The following is a 25,142-nucleotide window of genomic DNA, read 5'->3' as shown; positions in this document are numbered from 1 at the left end:
TGCTAGACCAGAAATATAACTTTATTATGAATAAACCTAGCCTCTCAGCAGCAGCATGACTCAAAACTGAGAAATAAATATCTTCATTATGCAGCAAGACAGACAGATCCACCCACACAGCAGGAGCAATAGCAGTGAGATCCATTCCTTGAGGCTTTAGTGCACACAAATACCATGAGCAAACCAAAGCCAGACAGAAAAGGGAGGTTTCGTGTGTTTCTTCTCTTGAGTCTCATTCTCAAACGTGAAGCGTTTGACCCAGTGACCTGATTCTCTCTCCATCTCTCCAGGCTGTTTTGATTCAAACATCTTCAGCATTGCGCCTGAATGTAGGAACAATGTATGGCAACTATTAGACCTTACACCGGCTGCAGAGCTAGTAGCAATACATTTGAGTATTGTGTCCTTGCGATATCATCTACCTATGTTTCCATTGTAGCTAATGCTCTCCAGATGTTCTTCCACTTTGGCAATAATTTCATGGTGCTTTTCTATGAAGGATACTCCTTTCTATCCTGACAAAGAAAGAACATTTCCCTACAAAGCCCAGAGAAGGAAGGAGGCTATTTGATACATCTATCAATTCCCCATGACCAGAAATGAGAGACATATCTATCACCTTGCTAAGGAGTGTTCCACAGAAATAGATCAGAGCATTCAAAATGGAGGCTCTCCGTTACCTGTTTCCTGCTACCTTGACCAGGACTAATACAGTTATCCCTAGGAGATGGTAGCATTTGCTGCTAGGTGTGGGATTCCATTTTGGACTAAGAAGGCACACACTTGCATGGCAATAGGCTATGCTGAGTTCCAGAGGATTTGCCTCTATTTGGAGTACAGAGCATTGCAGCCAGTCAAAGGTTTGTTTCATCCTGAAGGAATTTTTCCCAGACTGAGGGATTAGGATCAGTGAGAAGGTTGTTCCAATCAGATAGTGGTCTCGCTCTGGATCTTCTTTTGAGTCATCGTATTGAAATTTTAAGAGCTCATCCTGTCATCAGAATTGGATTTTGGGTCAGCATACTGAGGTTTCTACCTGTCTGGACTCTGAATTCACTTAAAAATGTGGTTAGAAGGCTTCTTGGCATAATGGCGAGTCTATAAAGGAATGTTTTTCTCTGAAGTCACTGGGTATGTAACAGAAGTGTAAGTGCGGCCAGGGGGAAGAGGCCTCAGATTTGTACTAAGAAATGTAGGGAACTTTAGCAACTAGTAAATTGCTAGACATGTTTCAGTGAAAGCCTTCTCCAGTGACCCAATAATTCTATTTGAGTAGGTATTCCGTTAAAGCAATACCTCTCCTCTTCTTGTTTTTGCTTCCTTCGTATTATATTTTTATTCTTCTCTAGCAAAATTAAAAGGCCACGCTAAGCACTTTTATCAGGAAGTAAGTCCTGTTTGGCTTGCATCCATCTAAGTCATCCTCAAAATAGGCCCACTCTGAAATCATTGGGCTTAAGTTATTCATTCCCCCCCCCCCCCCAGTGGGCCTGCTTCGAGTCTGATTAGTTTGATACAATATATTGATACATTCCATTTCCTTTTATTTTTCTTCAATCTAGCTTGCCATTAAATAATAAGTATGCCTCTCTCGTCCAGCATATGGGCAACAAACACAAACCATTGTCGTTACTCTGGCAATGGATAGCAACACAAACCCTAAAAGAAACTGTGGTGGCCCAAATGATGCAGTGGCAGGTAGTCACTGCAGGAAGCCAGTTTGGCAGCTGCAGGAACAGGCATTGGCATGAAGGAGGGAAAGGTTCAAATAAACGCGGGTGTTAGCTGATAACATTGAGCGCGTCGATTAATGAGTGAAGCTCATCGCGCACAATCTCCAGGGAGTGGCGGATCTTCTGCGGGTTGTCCAGAAGCTCAATGCTGTATGTGTACGGGTCATACTTGACAGAAAAGGGACGCTTGATGTGCGCTGCATAGGCCCTGCAAGAGAGAGTGCAGAGATGAAAGGAGGCTGGCCTCGATAGGCTAGAACTCAAGGACAGAGAGGGCAAAGGAAGACATGCTGCAGAAATGGAGAACCTCCTGGCCCGCCAGATGTCACTGAACTCCAATGACCATCACACAACTTCCAACACGTCAAGGCAAAAATCCAGGACACTGTCTTCCAGGGCAATACTTTCCTGTGAGTCATGTAACCCGTGCGAGATTGCGGCCCTGAAAAAAAGTGATTTGGGGGTGGCATGCTCTCACATGTGCATTTTGGGGTGCCACGCAAGATCACAGCTGTGAAAAAGTTCTTTTAGGGGGGACAGATCATGGTGCCCAAAATGACCGCCATGTTCTCGTGCAAAAAAAGCAGCATGTCCTGGTTTTATTGGGACAGTTGAGTGATATGCCATTCTAGGGCTGCAGGTTCTCCATCCCTGATATACTCAACATTTCAAACAATGTCTAGGAATGTAGGAAGTTGTTGTGGCCGTATCAGACCATTGGTCCACCTGGCTCACAATATTGTCACTGCTGATTGGAGGCAGTTCTCCAGAATTTCAGGCAGGAATCCTTCCCAGTCCTGTCTAGTGATGTCCAGGATTCAACCTGGGACCATCTGTATGAAAAGCAGAAGGTCAATAATGAGAGTTGCACTCCAAAACATCTGCAGGGCACTAGGATGCCAAAGGCTGGTTTATCCTGTGCTAATTCATTACAGGGGACTGTAGCAAAGTAATTCCTGGAGCATGGTCTAAAGGTAACTTCTTCAGAAGACTTGCTAAGCAGGTCTGAGTCTGACCAGACCTTGGCTACCCAGGAATCTCACTCTTTTGAGTTCTATGGTGAAGGAAACAATGGGATAGAAATGTAACAAATAATAATAAGTATGTTAATAGAATGCAAAGTAGAATAGCCACTGGAGGTAGGTACCAAGAGCATACATCTGAGTATTATGGACATTTATGCCTTGTGCATGAAGGAATGTGATTTATTCGATGAAGTATGGTCAAGCTCAAGACAGCTCATGCTGCAACAAAGGAATTTGAGGTTTTGCTGTAAGAATTTGCTATTGCTTGTGTTAGAACACCCTCTAGTGGTGTTTTCAATGACATTCAGCTGGGGGGGGAGTGAAAGAAAATGCCCACCTTTCCCCATATTTTTGGCTCTTGCTATATTAGAGCCTTTGACCTCTGAACAGATTTTCTTCATGTATTCTAGTTGTAAATATCCTCTTAAGAAGAGTCAGATTGTGAGAGTTAGCTGTAGAACCCAGCCAAAAATGAAATATCATTGCAGTAAAGTGTGTGTAAGTGTGCCCCAATAGTCCTTTTTGAAGAGAGAAATGATTCCTAGAGCAGTGTTTCCCAACCAGTGTTCCGCGGCACACTAGTGTGCCGTGAGACGTTGCCTGGTGTGCCGTGGGAGGGACGCGGGCGAGTCGGGTGGCGAGAGGCGGGGCGGCGGTGGCGAGGAGAGGCCGCCCAGTGCGGGGCTCTCGCTGTCTGCCTGCCTGGCTGCCTGCGTGGCGCTGACGTCACGGGGCTGTAACGTGCCCCACATAGGCACACGTGGGGCGGCGAGCGAGCTCCCTCCCACATCCCATCGCCGCTCGCTTCGGCCTGCCTACTGGGCTGTCGCAGGCGGAAGGCCTGCGCATGCGCGAGGTTTTCGCGCCTTCAGGATTCCCTTCACGCCTTCCTCCTCCCGGGTCCTTGAGAGCGCGGGACCGGCGTTGAGCCTGGTAGGTATTGCGCTTGCCAAGGCAGTCATTTGGGAAATGAAAACTTGCAAAGCAAGCAACCAGTTCAATTTGAAGTACGTGTATGCTTAATATCCTGTATCTGAAACCTGTTCTGCCCCCTCCCCCACACTTGGTGCCATTTTCATCTACACATGCAGCAGAGTAAGTTGACCCAGAATAGTACCAATTCAGATGGCAGATGGGAGAATGACAGTGCTGAATGCTTTCCCATGTAGAACAGTCCCTGCAAATAAAAACCTAGCATATTTGGAAGAGGGATGCTAGCCTAACCATTACCTTCTATGCTGTTACTATTTTTTCCCCATCTGGCATGGTGGTGTGCCTCGAGATTTTTTTCATGAAACAAGTGTGCCTTTGCCCAAAAAAGGTTGGGAAACACTGTCCTAGAGGGAGCAATTGAAAACGGAGAAGTAGCAGGAAGGGTGCTCAACTTTTCCTGCACCCTCATTTCCCTGCTGATATTGTCAAGTGGCTTCCCTGCCCTTCATAGACAGTGTGCTCACCTTTTTCTCTGAGCTACTTTCCTCCAAACTCTGGTTAAATGCTATGGTGCCCTAATGAGTTATCAGTTCCCTGGAAGTGTTGTGTTTTCTTCCTGTTTTGACATATTGCAGTTGGGGACCGCAATAGGTATCTAAATTTCTCATTTTCCCATTCTTATTTTTTCCTCCTCCAATCTGCAGCAATTTGCCAACTTTTTAAAAGCCACCAGCAAATTTCTCCTAATTTTTATATGCAATTTTCCCTAATATGATGCATTTTTTTAATGCACGTACCCCCTGAATATATGCACCAAACCTATGCTGAGATTGCACTGTAACTTATCTGTACTTCCTTTTAACAATCCACAGCAAAACCTTAGTTTTAACGTTTTTCCAGAAGTGTGAGTGAGTGAGTGAGTGAGAGAAAATGTTCATATATTGGAATAAGAAGAAATGTATCATAAATAGCAAGAACAGTAGAATATAGGTATGGCTACCACATATGGATCCCAATTACCCTGCTGATCTACCCAACTACCATACTTTTCTGTGTATAAGACGAGGGGGTTTTTACTCAAAAATCGTGTGAAAAAATGGGGCTCGTCTTATACACGGATAGTGCGTGGGGGTGACAGGTGATTGGTTGCAGCCGGGAGCAGGAGCTCATCAGCAGTGATTTTGTGTGTGACTGGTGGCTGTGTCAAGGGTTGCTTTGGATTGGCTTCCATTTCAACAATCAGGCATGCTATTGGTGTCTGTTGTTGGTGAGTGAGCAGGCGCATGCTGTTTTTGGCAATGCGAGCGATTGTCAGCGTTTGTTAGTTGGGTTAGTGATTTTCTGCATTCCCCCACCCAAAAAAAGCTCTTCAATCCTGGGCATACCCCCCCCAAAAAAAAAACCAGCTCAACAACCTTGGGCAATCCTCCCCCAAAAAGCTCATCAACTCTGGGCCATCTCAAAACAAGTACCAGACTTTTAGGAGACATCTGAAGGCAGCCCTGTTTAGGGAAGCTTTTAAAATATGAAGCACTAATGTATTTTAATATTTTGTTGGAAGCAGCCGAGAGTGGCTGGGGAAACCCAGCCAGATGGGCAGGCTATAAATAAACAAATTAGTAGTAGTAGTAGTAGTAGTAGTATCATCTCCCCCCATTTTCTTAAATTTGAGTCCCCCAAAATATATATGGGGGCATCTTATAGATGGAAAAGTACGGTATATCTTACCTGAGTTTTGCTTTGGCATCACTGAAGCTCTCTGATACAAAATAGACAGGTTGGTAGGCTTGATCTTGATAGGGCTGCACAGCAGTAGAATCAGGGTCAAAGTCCCTTAGCTCTGGTTCATCCGACAAAGAGTGCTGAATGAAGGGAGGGAAATGCCAAAGTTTCTTGCAGGAAAACCCCTAAGGTGACTTACTGTGACAAAAGACTAATCAATGGAACAGGAGAGCACAAGCTAAGAGGCAGCCGTGTGCTTCAATTTAGCTAGGAGGAATAGGTGAGCACTTACAACTAGCTCCCCGTAAGAGGAGAGGAGTCCAGCTCCATAGGCTTTGATGATTCCATTCTGTTTGCAGAGGCCAAACTCCACTGTGAACCAGTAAAGCTGGGAAATGAAAACGGGATCCCAAAGGAAGTTGGTTATTCAAATCTGTAATGATTCTTTTAAATCCATACATATTGAAGATTAGCTGGCCACATGGAACCTTTTCCTTTCACTGGGCATTTCATACATTTATAACTAAGGAAAATATAGCTAGATTTGGATAAAGTGAAAGCAAAGTGTTTTTTAAAATAAATAAATCCAGAATTAGGGTCTTACTGTCGCAAGTTTTTCAATCTCCTCATCCGTTGCTCCCAAAGATGCGAGTCCAATGTCCTAGAAGCAAAAGGAATAATCTCATGTATAGGCGTGGATGGCTTTAGTTGATCACCCACCTTGCTCAATTTACAGTGCAATGCTATTCATGTCCCCTCTGAAATCAATACCATGCACTATCTAGTCAAGCATTGGCTGTGCTTAAAACACAAAGCATTTCACCTCTTGCTCACCTGGGAGAATTGTGCAAACGTTTTGTCTGCCAACATTGGTACATGCCCCAGAAGCTCATGGCAGCAGTCCCTGGCATTGGAAGAAAGACACTTAGTTAACAGCCAAGTCTGAAGCAGCAAGCCAGACATTAACACGTCCAAGTCCAAGAATACAGTATGGTGATAGATTTGAGGCAATTCAAGAGCTAGTACTCACGGCTCTGGAGAGTGCATGGGAGAAGAGGCATGGCGGATGTACTGTGTACATTGAAACACCCTGAAGGCCAAGCTGGCTAGGAAGTCCCGAGCAGACAGGAGACCAGCTACAGGTCGGAGCTGGAACCCAGTTCTCTCTGAAATAGTTGAAACCAGTCTTTGTAGCCGAGGGTAGCATCTGAGCCACATTTTATAGAGCTGTACCGCTGGCTGTATAGGAACTCAAAAAAACTAAATAATGCTCATAAACAATTGTGTACAGTGGTACCTTGGGTTAGAAGATCAAGTAGAGATCTTTCCCAGCCTGCATCGGTACTAGAATCATTTTTTAGAAGTTTTTAGGTGTTTATCATTTGCATGCTTTCTACCCTGAGTCGGACGCAGGGTGGGATATTATTTTTAATAATAAATAATAAAAACAACATCAAGTTATCTAAGATATCAGTCACCACAGAAACTGCCATGCATATGCTTTCGTTGGAATTGTTCACTTTAGAAATCTGGCCAAAATTATATTTCTATTTGCACAGGACTCTTCCATTATGCTTTTTAATGTTTTGCAAATTTGTGCTTATAATTACATTCCCATGTATTTCATACAGTATTAAGGTGAAGTTTCCCTTTTTTAAAAAAATACTTATAGTCATACGGAATTCCTTTGAAGTGGCAAGTCCTTTTTGTGTGGGATGGTCTGCATATACTGATTGACAGTATTCATAAGTGATCCCAATCCATTTTAAAAATTATTTTATGAACTTGGGATTTGCCTTGAGTCAAGGCAGGGTGCCATGGGGGGATCTGGGGCTTGCCTGAGGTGAAGCAGGATCTACTTGAGGCAGGGCCCCCAAGCCATGAAGTGGTACTTCTCTGGAACAGACACTTTTAGAAAATGCTGCAGACAAGCATCTAGCAGAAACAAATTTATGTATCTAAGCTTACTATATAAGAAAAAATGCCAGGGTGTGTGGAGAGAGAACAGTGGCCTAAGGAAAATGCCTGGAGGGTATAGAGGAAGAGCTCTGGGCCTAGGCTTCTGAACAAGAAAGTGTGACATTACCTGCAAATTCTGCCCCAAAATTAAAATAGACATGCCAGAGTGGAACTTCTTCTGTGTGCAAAACACATGCTCTACTGCTGAGTTATAGCCCCAGGTTTGTATGAATTAATGCAAGTGACATTATGCTTTAAACAGCCATGTATTGCATCATTGTGTAGCCTTTGCCCCTGGATAATGAGCAGTGCTCATGTTTATAGCCTTTACTTGAACAAACCTTTTCAGAATGCTTGCAGGTTGCGAGAGGTTTCAGCTCCAGCTGAAAAGGGTTTTCCCAACCCTCTTCATCATTGTAAAGAGCAAAGCCTTTTCACTCCAGAAGCGAAACTTATCTGAGTCCTCACCTTTTAGGAACTGGGAGACATCCTCCAGCTGAGGGATATTATTTTCACTGTAGCCACTGTATCTCTCCAATAAATGGAAGGCATCCAGATGTTCTTTGCAGGCATGAGTGGGATAGAGACTCTTCAGTGTGCTGTACACCTCCTTCCTTCAGAACAATAAGAACATAAGAAAAGCCCTGCTGGGTCAGCCCAAAGGCACATCTGGTCTGCCATCCTTCTCCCACCATGGCCAATGAGGAGTCCACAAGCACAAAAGGGAGGACATATAACTCTCCACACTTGTGATTCCCAGCAACGTAGTCAGAGGCATGCTACCTCCGATCCTGTAGTAGGTAATATATAGCCATCATGACAGAGGATGGCTGGATTTGGAAGAGTATCTGGATTTGGGACCGTGCTCTGCAAAACTCAAACCAATACACAACTCAGAAATTTTCCCATATGGCTCTTACTGATATTGAACTGAGAGAGCCACAAGTTTCTGAGAATAGTTCTTATGTTTCCGAAGTATCTTGTGAGTGATCATGATGAAGGGATGCATCCTGAAGTGCCTATTATTAAATAAAGCATCAGCAGACAGCTTGTTCTGAAGATAAGTTGAATCTACCTGACCCACCTCCCCTCCCTGCACCGTTAGCTAGCCGTTAAAACTATTTTAGCTGTAAAATACCAGTTTTGCTAGCCGAGAGTGACTGTGAGTGAACGTTGCCACCCAAAGACCCAATGGAAATTTTGGGGTATATAGCTGGGAGTCTACTGATTTGTGCTGCGTCTGGCAGAAGCTAGGAAAGGTACATTCATACTCACCAGGTGGTAATCTCTTCTGCTGTGTATTCCACTCGAGGAATTGGGTCGCCACTATAATAGGTAGTAGTAAGAAAAAGAACAAGGAGAAGGGATACAAAATAACAAAGCAACAAATATTAGGGGCCAATAATGTTTAAGTTAAACCTTTGCCCACTTATGACTGAGATGGAGTATAAAGCTAATGCATGTCCAAGAGACAAAGCAAGGTTTGAACAGGATAGACAATGTTTAAAACCACAAAGCTAACACACAAAGTCCCAGCCCAGACACAAGGTGGTGCAAATGTACAATGCAGACCAGGCCCTATCTATGAGGAGAAGAAATCTGCAGACTAAATCTTTGTGACTTTTGAAAGTTCCTTTTAAAAACAAGTAGCTCTTGTGGTTGCAGAGAAACGTAAGGCTTCTAGGTATGAGTATAGATAGAATAGTAAGGAACAGTAGGGTTGTAGGACACTGAGGCAGACTAACACCAACACACATGATGCAGATTAGCTTGCCCCATAGATTATAAGGGGCACTTAAGGATGCACAAGGTAATTCAGTACCCTGTAGCACACCTAAAATACCTTGATTGTTGAAGGGTGATAAATAATGACAATAAAAGGGTAGCTGTTGCCCCACTTGGAAGTAATGCTGGAAATACTGGTATTAATATAATTGTAATCAGGAAGCTCAAACAAGTATGCTATGCCATACTGTTGAGGAGAAAGTGTACAATCATCAAGGGAATCAGCTAACCTAAAAAAAAAGAACCCCCCCCCTTTGCTGTCATTTCAGATATAATATAAATATGAGAAAAATAACAAACTTGTCGAAAAGCCTTACCAAAATAAAGCTCCCTTCACTCTCTAGCATATGTCCTCCCTGTCCAAGATCCCCATTTCAAATACTGGCTCCTTTTGAAAGTAAAGGTTGTTACAAAAGCATCCTTGCTTTATCATAATTTCAAATGCAAATGTAAACTCATCTCATTTCAAGCAGCTGTTTTGCACCACTGATCATCTGCGTCTGTTTTTTGGCCATCTCCAAGTTATTAGGAAGATTTAGGCCAAGGACAATGTGGTGGCCTTCTGCCTTGTGAAAGGTCTCCAGAGTGGCCCTGGATGTTGCCACATTACGTACCACATGGGGAAAACATTCATATAGGTGGTATGTTGTATAAAAAGATAAAATGAATGTAGAAAACACATTTCAATTCTAAATCACAAATACAAATAATGGGCAGCTGATTATTTTAATTTTATTTTTATTTTTTGCAAATACAATAAGAAAAGAAGATTTAAATTGCCATTCTATCCTGGATCCCTCTTGGTTTTGAGAAGAGAAACCAGCCCTGAAGCCTGGGTTTTCTTGGCTCTCATTACAATCATTTAATTTGAGTCTGAATACATAACAAATGCTAAGAATGCATAGTTTCTGCAGCAGCATCCCAAACATGGGGCAAAGAAAACACCATATGTATCACTGAAATGGTTGCGTTCAACAATTCACTTCTTGGGTTGCTTATCTGTGTTGCAATGGACCTTTCAGGGATGACTGCAAAAGCTCTATGGAACTGGCAGCCAAGAAGCACTGAAAACATGAAGCAGGAGAGTAGAAGGGAAAAACCAAGAGTGTGGAAGGGCAGAACATGGAGAGCAAAGAGATAAATAAGTGTATGCATGGAAGTCTCTGCAGGTGAGGCTATGCAAGGCAGCAAGTCTTACTGCTTATAGTGGAAGGCAATTTCTGCTATCATTTTCCTTCGTTGCCGATATACTTGATCAGAGAATCCCTTGGAGGAAAGAACAGAGCAAGAATGTTACCTCACATTTTTGCACTGAACAGTTGTTATATTGACAATGGACAATTTTTATTACAGGTTGTTCACGGTTAGACAGGCAAGGATGCGTTCACCATCAGTTGCTACTTTGTTTAAACAAGTAAAAAAGCACCTCCCATGTTTTCTACTTAGAGTGAATAGGCACTTCCAAGTCAACTCAATGTATTCTTCTCATCTTCTTGAGAAGCTTGGGTGCAAATTAATTTATTAAAGCTTTAAACTGGTGAGCATGAGATGTACCTGCAAGCCTGCAGTCGTTTTGCTAGAAATGCAATGACAGCTTGCATTTCTATTCAGTCTATTCAGAAGCATAGCAAGCCAAGCTATCCCACGAGGAGACAGCTAACGTGAGTTCAGGCAGTGAGGAAATGTGGAAGAGGATTTGGGGAAGAAGAGTTATTCACTCACCGGGTGATCCAGATCCAAATCAGGGTCAAATTTGGTGACCAAATGGTGGCATCTATCTAGCTCAGAGATTTTTCTTGGAAACCAATGAACTAAAATCCAAAAGGGTGAGGAAGAGGAGGGAAGTGAGAGAGAAAATAGCTAGTTATAGGAAAGAATAAGAAAAGGGGTTTCTAATGGAAATACAATATGTAATTTCCTTCCTTTCCCAGATAAACTATTTTAATAGTAGCTAAACTATTCAAATTGTTACACAGAATTTCAAGTAATTATCTGTTATTTGGATAGCCAGATGGCTGAATGGATGGGTTGGTTGGTTGGTTGGTTGGTTGGTTGGCTGGTTGGTTGGTTGGTTGATCTATTATATTAAACTAAGGCTTCAATCCTGTATATACATATACCTTGGAATAAGCACCACTGAAAACAGTGGTACTTACTTTTGAGTAAACACACATAGACTTGTGCTGTAAGATTGTCAGAAATATACCATGATGCTGCCTTATCTTGCCCCTAACAGATTTGCAACATTCAAAGGTGCATACACCAGTTATTTCTAATACCAGTCTAAAAAACACATGCAGGGAGAAAGGTTTTGCCCTTGACATTTTTCCTTTCTAGAGATTATCTCCATAGCAGTCATATATGAAAAAATCCTTCCCTCGTGCTTTGTTAACCAAGCTTACAGGTTCCTTACACTTGTCTTCTTTTGTGCTCCTAACATCTTCTGAAACCCTTTTGAGAGAACTGATGAGGGTGCTCAGATCAGAGCTGTGGAGTTCACATCGCACAAAGTATTCCAGATCAACAGAGCCCTCTCGCAGTTTCTTACTGTGTCTCGTTTCTAGGTGATGAATTTTGGCTTCAAATGTCTTTAGAGAGACAGGGAAGGAAAAACAATATATTAAAATAAAACAGCAAGGAGACTTCCCACCCACCATTTTTAAAATCATTTCAGCACTACATTATAAAAGGAGCAACAACTTCAATAAACAGGCTATTTTCAAGTGAGAGAAAGAAGTTCAGAAGGCTCTTTCCCCCAGTTAGCCTCTTTTCATCTAGACAGGAGATGCCTGTTTTTAGATTACCGGTACTTGATCTGGGGGTTAGCGACCCCTGGCTTACAGGGTTCCTGTAAGTTTTGAGCTAAAGCATGGGAATAGCCTTTGACAACATAGCATTACACAGATACTATTATTAATTTATTAACTTAAAACAGCAATGGAACAGCCACAGAACATTAGAACCAGACTATCTTCAAGGCAAATGGCAGCCTGTGTAATTAATTCCAAGAAAGAAGCCAATTTTTCCATGCAGGTTTTGATCAGCTTCTGTGCTATGCTCTGGCCAAGGTGCTGAATATTAAGTGCATGAAGAAGTGTGAAATCATGGCTTGAACAAGATATTCTTCCTCCATCTTACGTCTTCAATCCTTAGATACCACTTTTCTGCAAGACTGGTGCACTGGAGCAATTTCCCAGAGAAACATGTCGGGAAGGTCCCAAATCCACCACTGAAACAACCCTATGGAACCTATTTCCCCTGCTTTGTAAGCAACATGGGGGGGGGGGGTGGAGAGAAAGTGGCGGATGGTGTGTGGCTTAAGTATCATTTGCCCCACTTACCAATTCTCCAGTGCAATTCAATGTATGGCACAATCCATTATTGCCTAATTCAGGGAGGGGCAGATTTCAGGCTTGCCAGATATTTTTTGTTTTTATAAGCAGACTCCCAAAAACGATCAACCAGAACCACACACAATCCAGAATTATTATTTTTAAGGGTCCCTCTTGGTGGGCTTTAATATAAAGTCACTGATAGCATCTGAGATCTTTTCCTTCTTTGCTGAAAGCTGGTGCACAATTTTCACTTCTTAAAGAATTGAACCAGTTTCCCCTTAGAGATTCAGGAGGGGAAAGGCTGAATTTTTTACTCAGTCAGAGCTAGATAGACAAAAAGGGAACAGAAGGCAATGTCACTGACAAATTCAATTTAGCCGCTTGTTTTCTAATGCATCCCTGGGACGTTGCCCCTCCATGACAATCAATACCTTAGCATTAATCTGACAGATCTGATTGCATTACCTTTGCTTGAGTTGTATGTAATGTAAAACAGGAGAGGAAAACCAGCCTCCCCACAGCCTGTTTCATCATGAGGCAAATGTCATTACACCCGTCTGTTTTCATATCTTGTACCTGCAGTGCCGGAGGGATCGGGGAAATGAATCTCTCACAGTGGAAGTCTGGCCTGCATTGGTGTTTGCTTTTCTTAAGCTCTTGTAGTCATGATAAACCAAGAGAGCTTCTCAACTCATGTAAATCTCCCCTGGAGGATGTGAATGCCATTTGGAGCAAACACCGTCCTTTGTTCACACACAACTTCACAAACTGATCTCTCCGTCTCTCTCCCTGGGGTATGTGGGTGCTATTCATATTATTAAATTGACTGTAAAACAAGCTTCTCACTAATGCATGTGCACACATTTCAATTGTGGAGTCACATGCTGGGAAACGTTGGGGATTCTTTGGTAACGATCTAGATAGATTGGACCTTGTCTTATGGTGTGCCATTTCTGAGTTTGCATGGGAATGATGGAAACAGAACCTGAGTTCTCACCACTATCAGGGGCCCTACATGGGGGTGGGGTGCTGGCCAAGCCCAGATGGAGAAGAGGGGTAGCCTACAGAGGAGCCTAGGGAGGGATCCAATGGGTTGGGGAAGTCTCTGGCTAGATTGGGAGGTCTCAAGAAAGAGGATACTGGAGACAGTACCAGTGGAAAGGTCCCCCCCCCCATTTCATCTCCCCACCAGTCTCAGTGGCACTAGGCATGAGCACCATCTCTGTCCTCAGACTTATTGTGTCCGGTTCCAGTTCACCCACTTTGCCTAATGTCCCACCAGCTCAGCCTCCAAAGTTGTCAGAAACCATGTCCACTCCTGCCTCTCCAGGGGAGGTTGTTGCTCTGACTCTGGGGAGGTGGTTATGCCCCCTGCATTGCCTAGGCCCTAGGTCATGGAGATACCAGCACAGGCATGAATAGATGGGTCATGTTAAGCCCTCAGGAGAAGTGCCAGGTTGCTTGCCCATTTTAAGGAACAGATTCACTTTCCATGCTAAGCTGCCATCCCCTTATAATTGGGTTGCAGGTGGCATGTCGTTGTTGGTTTAATATCTTCACTTGTCTAGCCATGTGTAGCACATGCTGTGCCTTTGAACTGCATCTTGCCTGTATATCACACTGATCTGAGCCTTAAGGATTTTGGTAGAAATTGAAACCTTTCAAGCTCTTCATCAAGCGGGAGTCATAACATATTTCCATCCAATGATTTTTATATAAGGTACACAAGGGTCTGAGAGTTGTTGATAATCTAATTTTCTGTTCCATTTGATAAAACCATCTCCTCATTTTAATCTCCATCTCATTATTTGCTGTGGAACAACAAGCTGTGTAAACCCAAGATAGCCAACTAGGAGCTTCTAGGCCACATCTGGCCATACCAACAGTCATCCGTCTTCTCCCAGGTTGAAAGCAATTTCGTCAGTCTGCAGAACATTGCCAGTGGTTTCTGACTTGATCAACACTGGGGGGAATGTAAGTGTGCAAACTCAGTGTTGGTTGAACAGGAGAGCAAGTGGGTACTAGGAAAACCCCATCCTAACTGACAGGGAAAGAAAACAGCAAGGTCAGAAAGGAAGAACGTGTGGGCCCTCAGATGTCCAGCTTCCATCATCCTCACACAGCATGGTCAGGAGTGATGGGAGTTTAAGTCTGACAACATCTTAAAGACCACAGATCCACCATCCACAGCCTAGGAGTTTGGAGCTGGACGAGGAAGCAGAAAGCAGTTAGCTCAAGGGATTCCAGAACCACTGAGCATGTCCAACCAGGAGTTTAAACCAAGAATTGTGGGACTTCCACCTAGCCCAAGCAGGGGCTTCCATTAGAGGCATGGTAGCCAGATACCTTAAAAACAGGGTCTAGGACTTGAAAAGGCTTGACCTCCATAAGAGTTTCTTATTGCCACAACCTAGTAAATTTCTTCCATGAGAACTGTAAGACATGAGGGTGCACCTTTCTGGCCCCTCCCACCAAAGTTGCCTCACTGAAGTGACACACTCTGATACCAATAGGTCTACATTTTGCATTGCATGACTAGGCACATACTCCTGATTCCTACATGAAAACGGGTATCCAGGTACTAGTGGATATGGCTCTGTGCAATAACTTATTCTACTGAGACCTAGCCCTGCCTTCCACTTAATGTCTGGTATCTAGAAATATATGAACTACCAGGCTGTCCCTTTTCTCCAAACAAGTGCACCTTTGCTTTAGCCAAAAAGGCAACTTCACCAGCTCACCTCAAATACTTTCAGCGCACGGGATGGCAGTGAAGTCTTGGCTCCTTTGAGGGTGAACAAAAGGTTCAGCATGGCCATGCCATCTTTCTCTTCAAAGACAATGGTTTCGGTTGACTCAGCAGCCTCAGAGGCGGCAGCCGCAGCTGCTGCAGCAGCTTCTCTCTCCTTTCGGGCGTCTTCAATGAGACTCTGCCGTCTGCCAATGAATTGTGGGGACTGAGGGAGAATACAAGGGGGAAGGAACAGACACTTTCATTCCACAACAGCCAAGGAAAGTGGCCCACATCACTTACTACATTTAAAAGTCAGCTGAGTGCAAACCAAGGAGGGCTTGTTAGAGAACCAGCACATCTCAGTAGCAATAGACTTGGAAAACCTCAGGTCTGTCTAAGCCATTGCCAGTCTGGGTGGTCTTGAATTAGACTAGTCAGTATCAGATACGCAAACTACCTCTTGTTAGATACATTACCAGAAGGTGCTACATGCCGGGCTGTCCTTGAAGACAACTTATAATACTTCCACGGATCCAAACTGTGGCTGCCAGGATGTTGAGTGGAGTCTGCAAATGACAGTGGTTGCCAATTTCTTTCCTAAGATGTCGATTTTGACCTCAAAAGCCTTAAATGGTTTAGGGCCAGAGAATCGGAAGAATCACCACCATCTGTAAGAATGTGGCTGTGCACTGAACATGGAAAATGTAAGAAGACTCTGCTGAACCAGGCCAATGGTCCATCTAGTTTAGCAAACAAGATCACTCTCCCCTCCTGTGGTTTCCAGCAACTGGTATTCAGAAACAGGCCATGCTCTGGGTTTCCCTGTTGTCAGATGTGCATCAGAGACAGGGTCTTTTTTACTAGGACACCTAGAATTTGGAATACTCTCCTGAGGGAGGCTCAGCTGGAAAGGGGGAAGAGGGCGGTCCCCGGGCGTGCCTGGCCTTAAATAGGCTAGGCCACGCCTCCCCAGTCTGCTGATTGGTGGGCCGGGTCGAAGGCACGCCCGGGGATTCCCTAGTTCTCGCGGGGGCAAAGGGCCAGCCCCCGCGTGTGTGGGAGGGGGGGATAGCCCGCAACCCCCTCTCCTCCTGAGCTCGGAAATGGCTTTCTGAAAACCAGAAGAGAATGTTTTCTGGACTGAACTGAGTTGAAATCTGTATGTCAGAAGTGTAACAACAAATGCTTTAAATACATTTAAATAATTAGAAATTATGGTAATCTATCTTTCTTAGAAATAACCTCCATGGGCACACTTTTTTTCCCTTTTACTGGAATTCTAAACACGTTTACGTGGAAGTATAAAAATGTAGCAATTTATAACATTCATAAATAACAAGCACATTACATTTCAGCAAATGTGCTTGACTAACAAAGGGGGCTTTAAAAAAATCTGCCAAGTTTTTAAAATGACCTTACTGCTGCCCCCCACCCCATATATGCTTTTATCTAGTGGTGTGTTTTTACTGTGTATCATCCATTGTACTGGCAGCTGCCTTGTGAGGATTTGCCCTAAGCGATGGGGAAGAGATGAATAAATCTGCTCTTCTTGCAATGCAGGTCATTTTCTAAAGGTACATGCAGCTGTTCAGCGAGGCAGGCTAAGAGAAAACCTCAGTCTCAAACACCACCAGCCACCACTGACATCACAGCTAGCCTAATACTTGCTGCTTTGTGGAGGAAAGGATGATCGCTGATGTGAATCAGAAGGCTGTGCTTGAAAAGGGAATCTTTCTCATTTTGGTCTTTTCTCTACCTGAAACGGTCCTGGCCTTGCTTGGTAAGTTGAGACTTTTTTGTTTGTTTGCCATTGATGAGTCCTTTGGAAGAAAGAATGCGGCTGAAGCCAGACACTCCAGCAACAGGGGCTTGTAAGGCAGTTGCCTGCACACTCCCTTATTTCATTTATCCCACTGTCACCTCTGGTTGGGAAAGCATGATTTAAAAAAGAAAGACAAAAGGAACCTATAAACTTGAGAAGAGCAATGACAATGAGATGAGTGCATGCAGCGAAAGCAACTTGGCCACCTTCAGCTCTCTCAAACAATGATTGTCTGTCTTCAGCCACAATACCTGCTGCTAATATGATGCTGTCTCCTTGTTCTCTTCGCTGTCTTTAGCGTTTATTGTTAAATGTTAGGTTAGGATGGGAAAACAGATGCAGGATCAATTTTGGTAGCTCATAAACAAACAAACAAAGACAACTTAGTGACTTTTGCTGGATCTAGGTTTCAGTACTGCCAGCTAGATTTTTAAAACAGTTCAACTTGTTTTGTCTGTGATTTTGTAGCTTTCTGAAGTTCTTCTTTTAAGGAGCCTCTGCACATGCAAAGTGAGAAACAGTCCAGGTGCACAAAGCCAGCTGTTCACTAGACACAAGCGAGCAAGGGCAACCTTATTATTAACCCTTTACCCACATCGGAGTTGTTTGAAATGGATAGTTAGAAAACAATGCCATGTGCTACAAATGCATAAATTAATAGATTGTGTGCAATCACCAGTTCAAAATGAGCATGTGATGTAGACACACACAAAAATCCTTTGAGGTGCACTCTATGTGTGATGTGCACAAATGCATTCTTGTCAAGCACATGGAGTACGCACAGCAAAACTCAAACACTGGTGGGAGAGAGGTTGTAGCACATAGGCTCTATAGGGAGGTGTAAAGGGGCATTTCATTTGATCAGCATTTTTAAACAAATTAATTTGCACCTCCTGGACTAATACATAGATCAAAACATAATTGTGCTTCAGAGATCATACTTCTCCAATTTTTGCAATAGAGTCCTGGTCCACATCTCCCTTTTCACGTACTCAGGAATGCGCGAGGGGGTCTTGCCCACCAGGCACGCCAATGCATGCATCGGGGAAACTGCTGCCATGTATTTGCTGTCAATATGAAGAGACTATGCACACAGATGTATGCTCATTGGGCTCCTCTATGCAAAATGGGAATCCTGAAATCATTAGAATTCTCCCTTGGGTGGAGCAGCTCTATTCACACAGATTTGTATGCATGTATAGACCTTTCACAATGATGCCAAGTGGCATGGCTGGTGCCATATGTGACTAGCACATATGCTGGGTTCTAGAGAGTGTGGCCAATGGCACAACTCCATCCCCACTCATGCATTCATGAGAAGGCAGTCACATGAACCCTCTTCTTATTACCCCACTGTAACACCAGTGGGGCTGTGGCGTAGTAGCCAATGGTGTAATGGGACCATAGCATCAGCCTGCCTAAAATCCACATTCTTTCTAGAGCACATGTTCTCATGGAGTATAATTTTAGATTAATAGCAGTCAGGAATAGAAACATGATGCTTTCTCAAACACAGATTTCCTTCCCACGCCCGTGCCCAAACTCCTGATTTCTTGATAAATCAATGGCACATATGTCTCATTTCAGGGATAGGCAACCTGGTGCCCTCCAGATGTTTTATACTGCAACCCTCATCATTCCTGACCACTGGTCATGCTGGCTGGGGCAATGGACTTGCACTAAAAATAATAATAATGTGGAGGGCACATTGTATTCTTCCATTAGAATGTACCTATAAATGCTTATTTAAAGGTACATGCTGGTTTCCTCTTTTTTCATTTCCTCTTCGCTCTGAACTGTTGATGTGTATAATGTAAAGTCTGGGGCATCCTTCTTTTGCTCAAAACCAGAGATTTATTCTCTTGCTCACAGCCATAAGCAGCAGCTTATTTCAACTACTTCTTGGAGGGAGGGTGATCCTCCTTCCCCATTCTTAAGCAAATCTAATTGTTTGCAGGCTCGTAAAATAAGCAAAAAGTAAATAAACGCATGTCTGTGATTAGTACTCAACATTGCACCTGCAGCTGCAGAAATCAAGGCACTTTGTTGGTTTTGCTGCAATGGATCAGCCTAGCTACCGGTCTGGAAATGTATGTATGGGCTCTATTCCAGGCAATGATACAGTGTATGCTCACCAAAATCAATTATGCACCTGTTTAAAGTATACGGAAATTTCAGTTCCTCGGTGTGACAGGTCAAACATCCCTAAGTAAAGGTATCAGAAACTGGCTCTCCTATAAGACTTAAGATGAAAACACTTGGCTTTAGATTTGTAAAATGGAGATTTACATTACTAAGTGCACCTGCACTTAATCCACCTTTCAGCACCTGAGATATATAGGAGACAGATGTCAAACCTGTGAAATAAGGTTCTGTCAGCATGTGAAGGAAACTTCACCTATTGTGGTGTCTGTTGGCATCAGAGGTGAGGAACCGCAGGTGTAAATGCTGAATGTGGTGCCCCAGGCCTCTTGAACTGTTCTCCTGAACATAAAGTACAGTGGCTGGAATCCTTAATACTTCCATGAGTTTTTGAGGTTAAGATGCATTTTCATTGAAGACAGATCTCTGCCCATTATCACTAATGCAAACCAACTTGCAAAAATGTTTATTTTCAAACCATACCAACTATCAGAAATGAAGGTATAACTTTCTTTCTTTTTATTAATCCAGTGCAACCACATTAGACAGGAGCTTAATAAAAAAGAGATGCAACATAGTGGTCCCTTTGGGTTTTGCTTTTAATACAATGTTTGAAGACCACTATTTCAACATGATGCTTTGATATAGGTCATGAAGAAGCAATAGCCATTTGGGAACCACAGACCTTTGCAAGTTATTGTACATCATTACATTTCTAAATCATAGTCTGTTTCTAAATTAATAGAATAATATATCTATTCCCAAAGAGAGAGAAAATGCAGTCTTTAATCCCTTACTTTTGGGGTAGTTTAAGTACTTTTCATATATCTACTTCGGTACAAAGGTTGCTATCCACAAAACCTGGAGTGCTTAGATTTAAAATGCTCTATCTAAGTGTCTAAAAGCTTGATTTAATGCTCTTCTGCATGGTAGGAGCAGTGCACAAGATCAGAGTTTTGCCTGATTCCCATTGAAATTTGTACAATGTGATGATCCAAAATGTGTGTGAATTGCTATACATGCATGTGGTGGGCAAACATAATTTGCTGTGGCTTCCCAAGAAGTGAATTTTCAGTGGGGTGTACATATATAAGATCATCACACATTGCTATCCACAGTGGGAATTCACTTTTCTTCACAGAAGAAACTTCTGTGTTGTTTGAAAGCCAGTGTGGAGCTCTTTGCCCAAGTGCCGAATCCACCGGGGATTTATTTTGCCCAAGGTCTGTAGAAATGAGAGTTACGAAATTCCCATTTGTTTCCTTGGAGGTTGGACAACAGAACTAAACCTTTCTTGTGTAGTGCCACATACAAAAATACAAAAAACAAAACCCTCTAAGAAGCCAATGAAAATATTGTACAAATAACTAATGGTTTGCAGGAGAGCTTTTTCTAAACAGAAAGAAGGATCAGAACCATGCTGCAGATGGGTGGTGGGTTTTAACCCTTTCTTCCTGCATCATAGTCTTGACGTAAAATGTACTGCTATGTAGCTGGATTTTGTGGGTGGGTGGGTGGGATTTTCACTGAGACTGAAGTACAGGGAGAAAGGTTAAGCTCTCTTCCCATTGCACCATAACCCTAGTCCTGATCCTCCTAGCTGCTGTTTAACCAATGAAATGGGACCACACATTTAACACCGCATGTTATTTAGCCTTTAGCTTCTAACTTTCAAACTGCTTAGTGTGTCTGTCATCCCCTTGAAATCTGTGGTAAAATTGGAGGGTAAGCAACTTGCAAACTCCACCTGGCTCCCCCAGGCACACCATTTGGTTTCCTGGCACTTGGTGATTGGCTCAGTTCACACAGTCAATTACCAATCAAATAACCCTGGCATATGGTGTGTTCACCTTTGGCATTCCACCTGTGATGGTCACTCACACTTGTCAATCATGGACTGATGTGCGGAAGGATGTACATGTAAACTGCTTTGAGTTTATTTTAACAATCAAACAGCATATGAGTTTTATGTAATAAATAAAATAATAAATTAATGTGTGAACCATACTAAAGCAGGCTTCCTCAACCTGGTGCTCTCCAAATGTTTTGGATTACAGTTCCCATCATCCCTAACTATTGGCCATGCTGGCTGGGAATGATAGGAGTTGTAGTCTGAAATATCTAAAGGGCACCTGGCTGGGGAAGGCTGACATAATGTCTTGGTGACATCTATGTCAAATGCAGAAGCTAAGAAGCAGACAGGAGCATATCCACTAAACAAGATGGCAATGAAAACCAAGGATCACATACTCCCAACTCGGCTAGCAGAATTTGTCAGAGTTCAATCCAACCTAGTTCAGGTGCATAAACTCTTCATGAGATTTTATGTCCTTTCCCTTTGCATATCTGCTCTATGCAAAAACCTGATATAACTCAGATATGTTTTTTGCAAGCCATAGTGCGAAAAATGAAAGGATTGCAATATTGCATAGTAGCAGTTAGAAAATTGGTCTGAGTCCCCACTGCCTTGTTGGTTCAAGGCATGGTATGGGGGGGACAAAGATTTTCATTTTATGGGAATAGAACAAACATCTCACTTTAACACTAAGGAATCAAAAGCCCTGCACAGCAACTCAGCATTTGATGATGATAACCCTCCTTGCCATCATTCTTCTCTGAGCATAACTCTTAACATCATTCCAGTCTATGATGCATAATTGCTACACTATATTCTTTTTCATCAGCATCTTATTTCTACATTCTTTTTTCCTTTGGCACCTGTATGATAACTGCATACAAATTATTTGCACAATTCCTAAAGCCTTTTGAATGGAGACTTTTGTCTAGCCACTGGCTTCCCCCTTAATAGAATGCTGTTCTAGAAATTCTAGAATTCTGGAACTTCTATAAATCATGTGCCATCGGTCCATTTGCTGGCCGCAGCAAAGCAGCATGAGCACCTGTGGCTAGTTAGAGGTGGGGATCTTTTTCTTACCATGATGGCCTCAGCTTGCTTGGAGTCCAGCTCTGACACTGCCCGCCGGAAGCCTTTGGCCGAAGAACTGGAAGAGTTTGGGGTTGGCATCCTTGCTGGTGCACTGGCTCAGCATTCAGCTTTGCTTTCCCTTCTCTTCCCTGGGCTTTTATAGGGCAAGTCTGACGTCAAAGACCCTTTCCGATCCCCCTCTGCCCACCTCCCTCTCTCCAGCCTGAGGGAGAAAAGGGGAGGAGGGAGCAGAGGCGAAGGAAAGAAGCACTTGTATCCCATTAAATCTAATTGCTGTAAAGATTACAGGCACCCAGCTTCTGCAAATCCACCGTGGGCACTTTTGCTGCACCCCAAAATTGGTAGGCTAAATGCTCGTCTTGTGCTTTATTGCAGCTGATTCTTCCACTGTGTAAGCTGTATATTCCATAGGGCTCTGCTCCAGTGGGGGTTCCAGTTCATGCAAGCATCTTAACACTGCCAAACAAGAAAGGAACAGGAGGAAACCAGCAAGAGGTGCTTCCCTTTAATCTGGCTATATGGGAGTAAGGAAAATATACTTTAAGATTAGTTTTAAGAGTCAGGATGGTCAAACCGTTCACTTTCAGGTTCTATCAGTTTCTCATTTTTCCAAATGTAAGTTCAGTTCCCCATAATTCCACTTCTGTATCTTTTTTTTTTAAATAAACCCTCATGGAAATTCATCAGAATGTTGGTGTGAATCTCTTCTTATATGCAATTTTGCCTAATGTACAGATTTTTGCAAAGAGGTTTCCCCTACTATAATGCAGTTTGGGATGTTATTTTCACCAATATTTTCATTTTTATGCACACTTTATACGGGTATATGCACTTCTGTACAAAGTACTTGACTTGCTTGGTTGGAGAACTGCATTTCAAAATTCAGTGCAAATTCTGAAGGCTGGTTGTGTTTCAGTCCAAGTACTGTTTCAGAAAGTGTGGATTAGGTAGGTTCCTCAAATGTGAACTGAATTGAATTTATGCTCCATTCCTAACTGGAAGTCAGAGTGTAGGCTGGTAAATTGGGTCAGAGTTTCACTTGAATGGCCAAAATGCTGGCCCTGTGGTATGTGGAGCACCCTGCTCATTCACAACTGCACAAGGAAGGATGGATGAAATGGCACAGAGCTTCAGGGAATTGTCCCAATTCAATGAATCCTGAAGACTAGATCCCTGATTCAAATGGATGTTGTTCTGTTGACTTGGTATCCTCCCCTACCCTCAGCATCCAGTGCTCATAGCTAACCTTCTTCTGAACACAGAGGTTCTATTTAGATCTCATGATTAATCACAGTTGATAAAGTTATCCTTCACAGTGGAAAGATATAGTCACCCTATGATCCTCAGTGGAAGTTGCTGAATTTGGACTTATGACCTTTTGCAGCAACTATGAATCATACTACTGGACCTCAGCAGGTCTGCTTGTCTTCATATACCTTGTCCACCAGAATTAAAGGCCACATTAAAATATTAAGCCAGTCATCATCTGCTGGCAACATTTGCAATCAAATATGCTGATACCTGGGCAAGGCCTGCTATGGGGTATCCTCTGGGGTGGAGTCTGAGAGGGACTCAGAAGGCCTCACTTCACCTCCAGCCTTCCTGGGAGCAAGCTTCTCACTTAGAGCCAGGGCTTTTTTTCAGCCATAGCTCACTGGAACTCAGTTTTAGCACCTCTCAGGTGGACGCCATTGTCATTATAAGACAACAAGGGAGGAGGTCATAGTGAGCTCCAGCGCCTCTTTTTCTAGAAAAATAGCACCACTTAGAGCTATCTTTTAGGCTCACTGTCTGGACCAGAACAAGTTATTGAGGACTACCACTTTATTGAGGGTTCTTTTGGGCAGCACCAATGTTTGTCAACCCCTCTCCTTTCACAGAGAGCCTTTTACTACTGTGTTACTGCTGATGACCTGCAATATCATTCCAGTGAAAATGCGACTTGATGTAGCCATGGCAATTTTTTAGACATACAGTTTTGGAGCATCAGAGATCCCAGAACTTGTAATAGCAAAGACAGATGAACTGTCAGCTCACATGTTCTGCTGCTTGTGAATGCCAACATTGGTGAAATCTCAGTATCACTTCCATTTATTAGCCTTTCAGCCACAAGGAGGAAAGAAATAGCACCCTATCAGTGACAATAAGGCAGCAGTGGAGAACCTGTAATTTGGCCATTTCAACCAAGCGACACCCACCTGTCCTACACCTGGTGTCATATGTGACACCAGGTTTGTGACAGGTAAAGATTCACTGCATTCTGAAAGCAGTGGTTGCAAGCGCTACTGATCAGCTGAAAAACCCTGGGCCTTTGCAAGTGTTGCTGTGGCACAAGAGGGTTTTGTAAGCACCAACAACAAGGCATCTCTGGAATTTGCATCAGCCAGGTACCCTGGCATCTCTGTTAGCTCTGTGTCCCATTTGATATGCATTTAGCGCTGTCAGGGAACTGCCATCAGAGCTAGAGGCGGAGGGAAGGCTCCAGAGGGATGCCGGAGAGGGTCCCAGTAGGGAGAGAGGCAGCCCATCTGCTGGGGAAGGAATCAGCGTAACACCAGTGGAGAAGGGGGGCAGATGGGGGAATCGGAGAGGAGGCTCCAAGACTCCTCGCCGGAGACCAGCGGAGAGAGTACGGGTACTCCGTTGCCCACACCCTCCCTGCGCAGAAGACTTCCGCGCAGGGAGAGTAGGAGGAGACTTGGCGTCAAACAACTTTTATGCTGGAAAAGGTTCAAGAAACGCCCACTGACGGATTCTGCCAGCGACTGAGACAGTCACAATGCTGGAGGCTGTTCAGTCAGAAAGGGTTTAACCAGGTAACCTCGCCAGCAGTGGTGGCAACGTACGCACGAGCAACCCCTAAATCCATTACAAGCGCTAATGCCAAAAACCTTTGATTTGGGTATTCCTATGTTAGCATTTGGATCTCTGTGGTTTGCGAACAAAGTCATCCTGTTAATGAAGAAAGACAAGCCGGAAAGGAATTACACATAAAAAAGAAAAAA

General features: G+C 43.4%; 1 protein-coding gene across 1 annotated transcript; it reads right to left on the bottom strand.

Moving 5' to 3' along the window:
- Positions 1 to 25,142, bottom strand: TH (tyrosine hydroxylase). The gene is made up of 14 exons (XM_083500512.1): positions 25,010 to 25,142; positions 22,126 to 24,575; positions 15,234 to 15,449; positions 11,571 to 11,745; positions 10,880 to 10,968; positions 10,356 to 10,423; positions 8,648 to 8,698; positions 7,841 to 7,986; positions 6,444 to 6,579; positions 6,248 to 6,317; positions 6,018 to 6,074; positions 5,706 to 5,801; positions 5,420 to 5,553; positions 1 to 1,941 (listed from the first exon to the last, which is right to left on the bottom strand). The coding sequence occupies exons 2-14, from the start codon at positions 22,213 to 22,215 to the stop codon at positions 1,782 to 1,784; spliced, it is 1,488 nt and encodes a 495-aa protein (XP_083356638.1). The 5' UTR covers positions 22,216 to 24,575; positions 25,010 to 25,142; the 3' UTR covers positions 1 to 1,781.

The sequence above is a fragment of the Podarcis liolepis genome (genome assembly GCF_965112155.1).
Source record: "Podarcis liolepis genome assembly, chromosome: 1".
NCBI classification, from domain to species: Eukaryota; Metazoa; Chordata; class Lepidosauria; order Squamata; family Lacertidae; genus Podarcis; species Podarcis liolepis.
Note: the sequence above shows the minus strand (reverse complement) of the source record. Positions and strands in the feature narration are given on the sequence as shown.

Excerpts from the sequence above, each read along its gene's own strand:
- TH (XM_083500512.1), bottom strand. The coding sequence starts at position 22,215 with ATGCCAACCCCAAACTCTTCCAGTTCTTCGGCCAAAGGCTTCCGGCGG. Across the intron at positions 7,987-8,647 it reads GCAGAAGAGATTACCACCTG|GAAGGAGGTGTACAGCACAC; the intron begins GTGAGTATGAAT and ends ATTGTTCTGAAG. Across the intron at positions 1,942-5,419 it reads GATGCCAAAGCAAAACTCAG|GGCCTATGCAGCGCACATCA; the intron begins GTAAGATATACC and ends TCTCTCTTGCAG.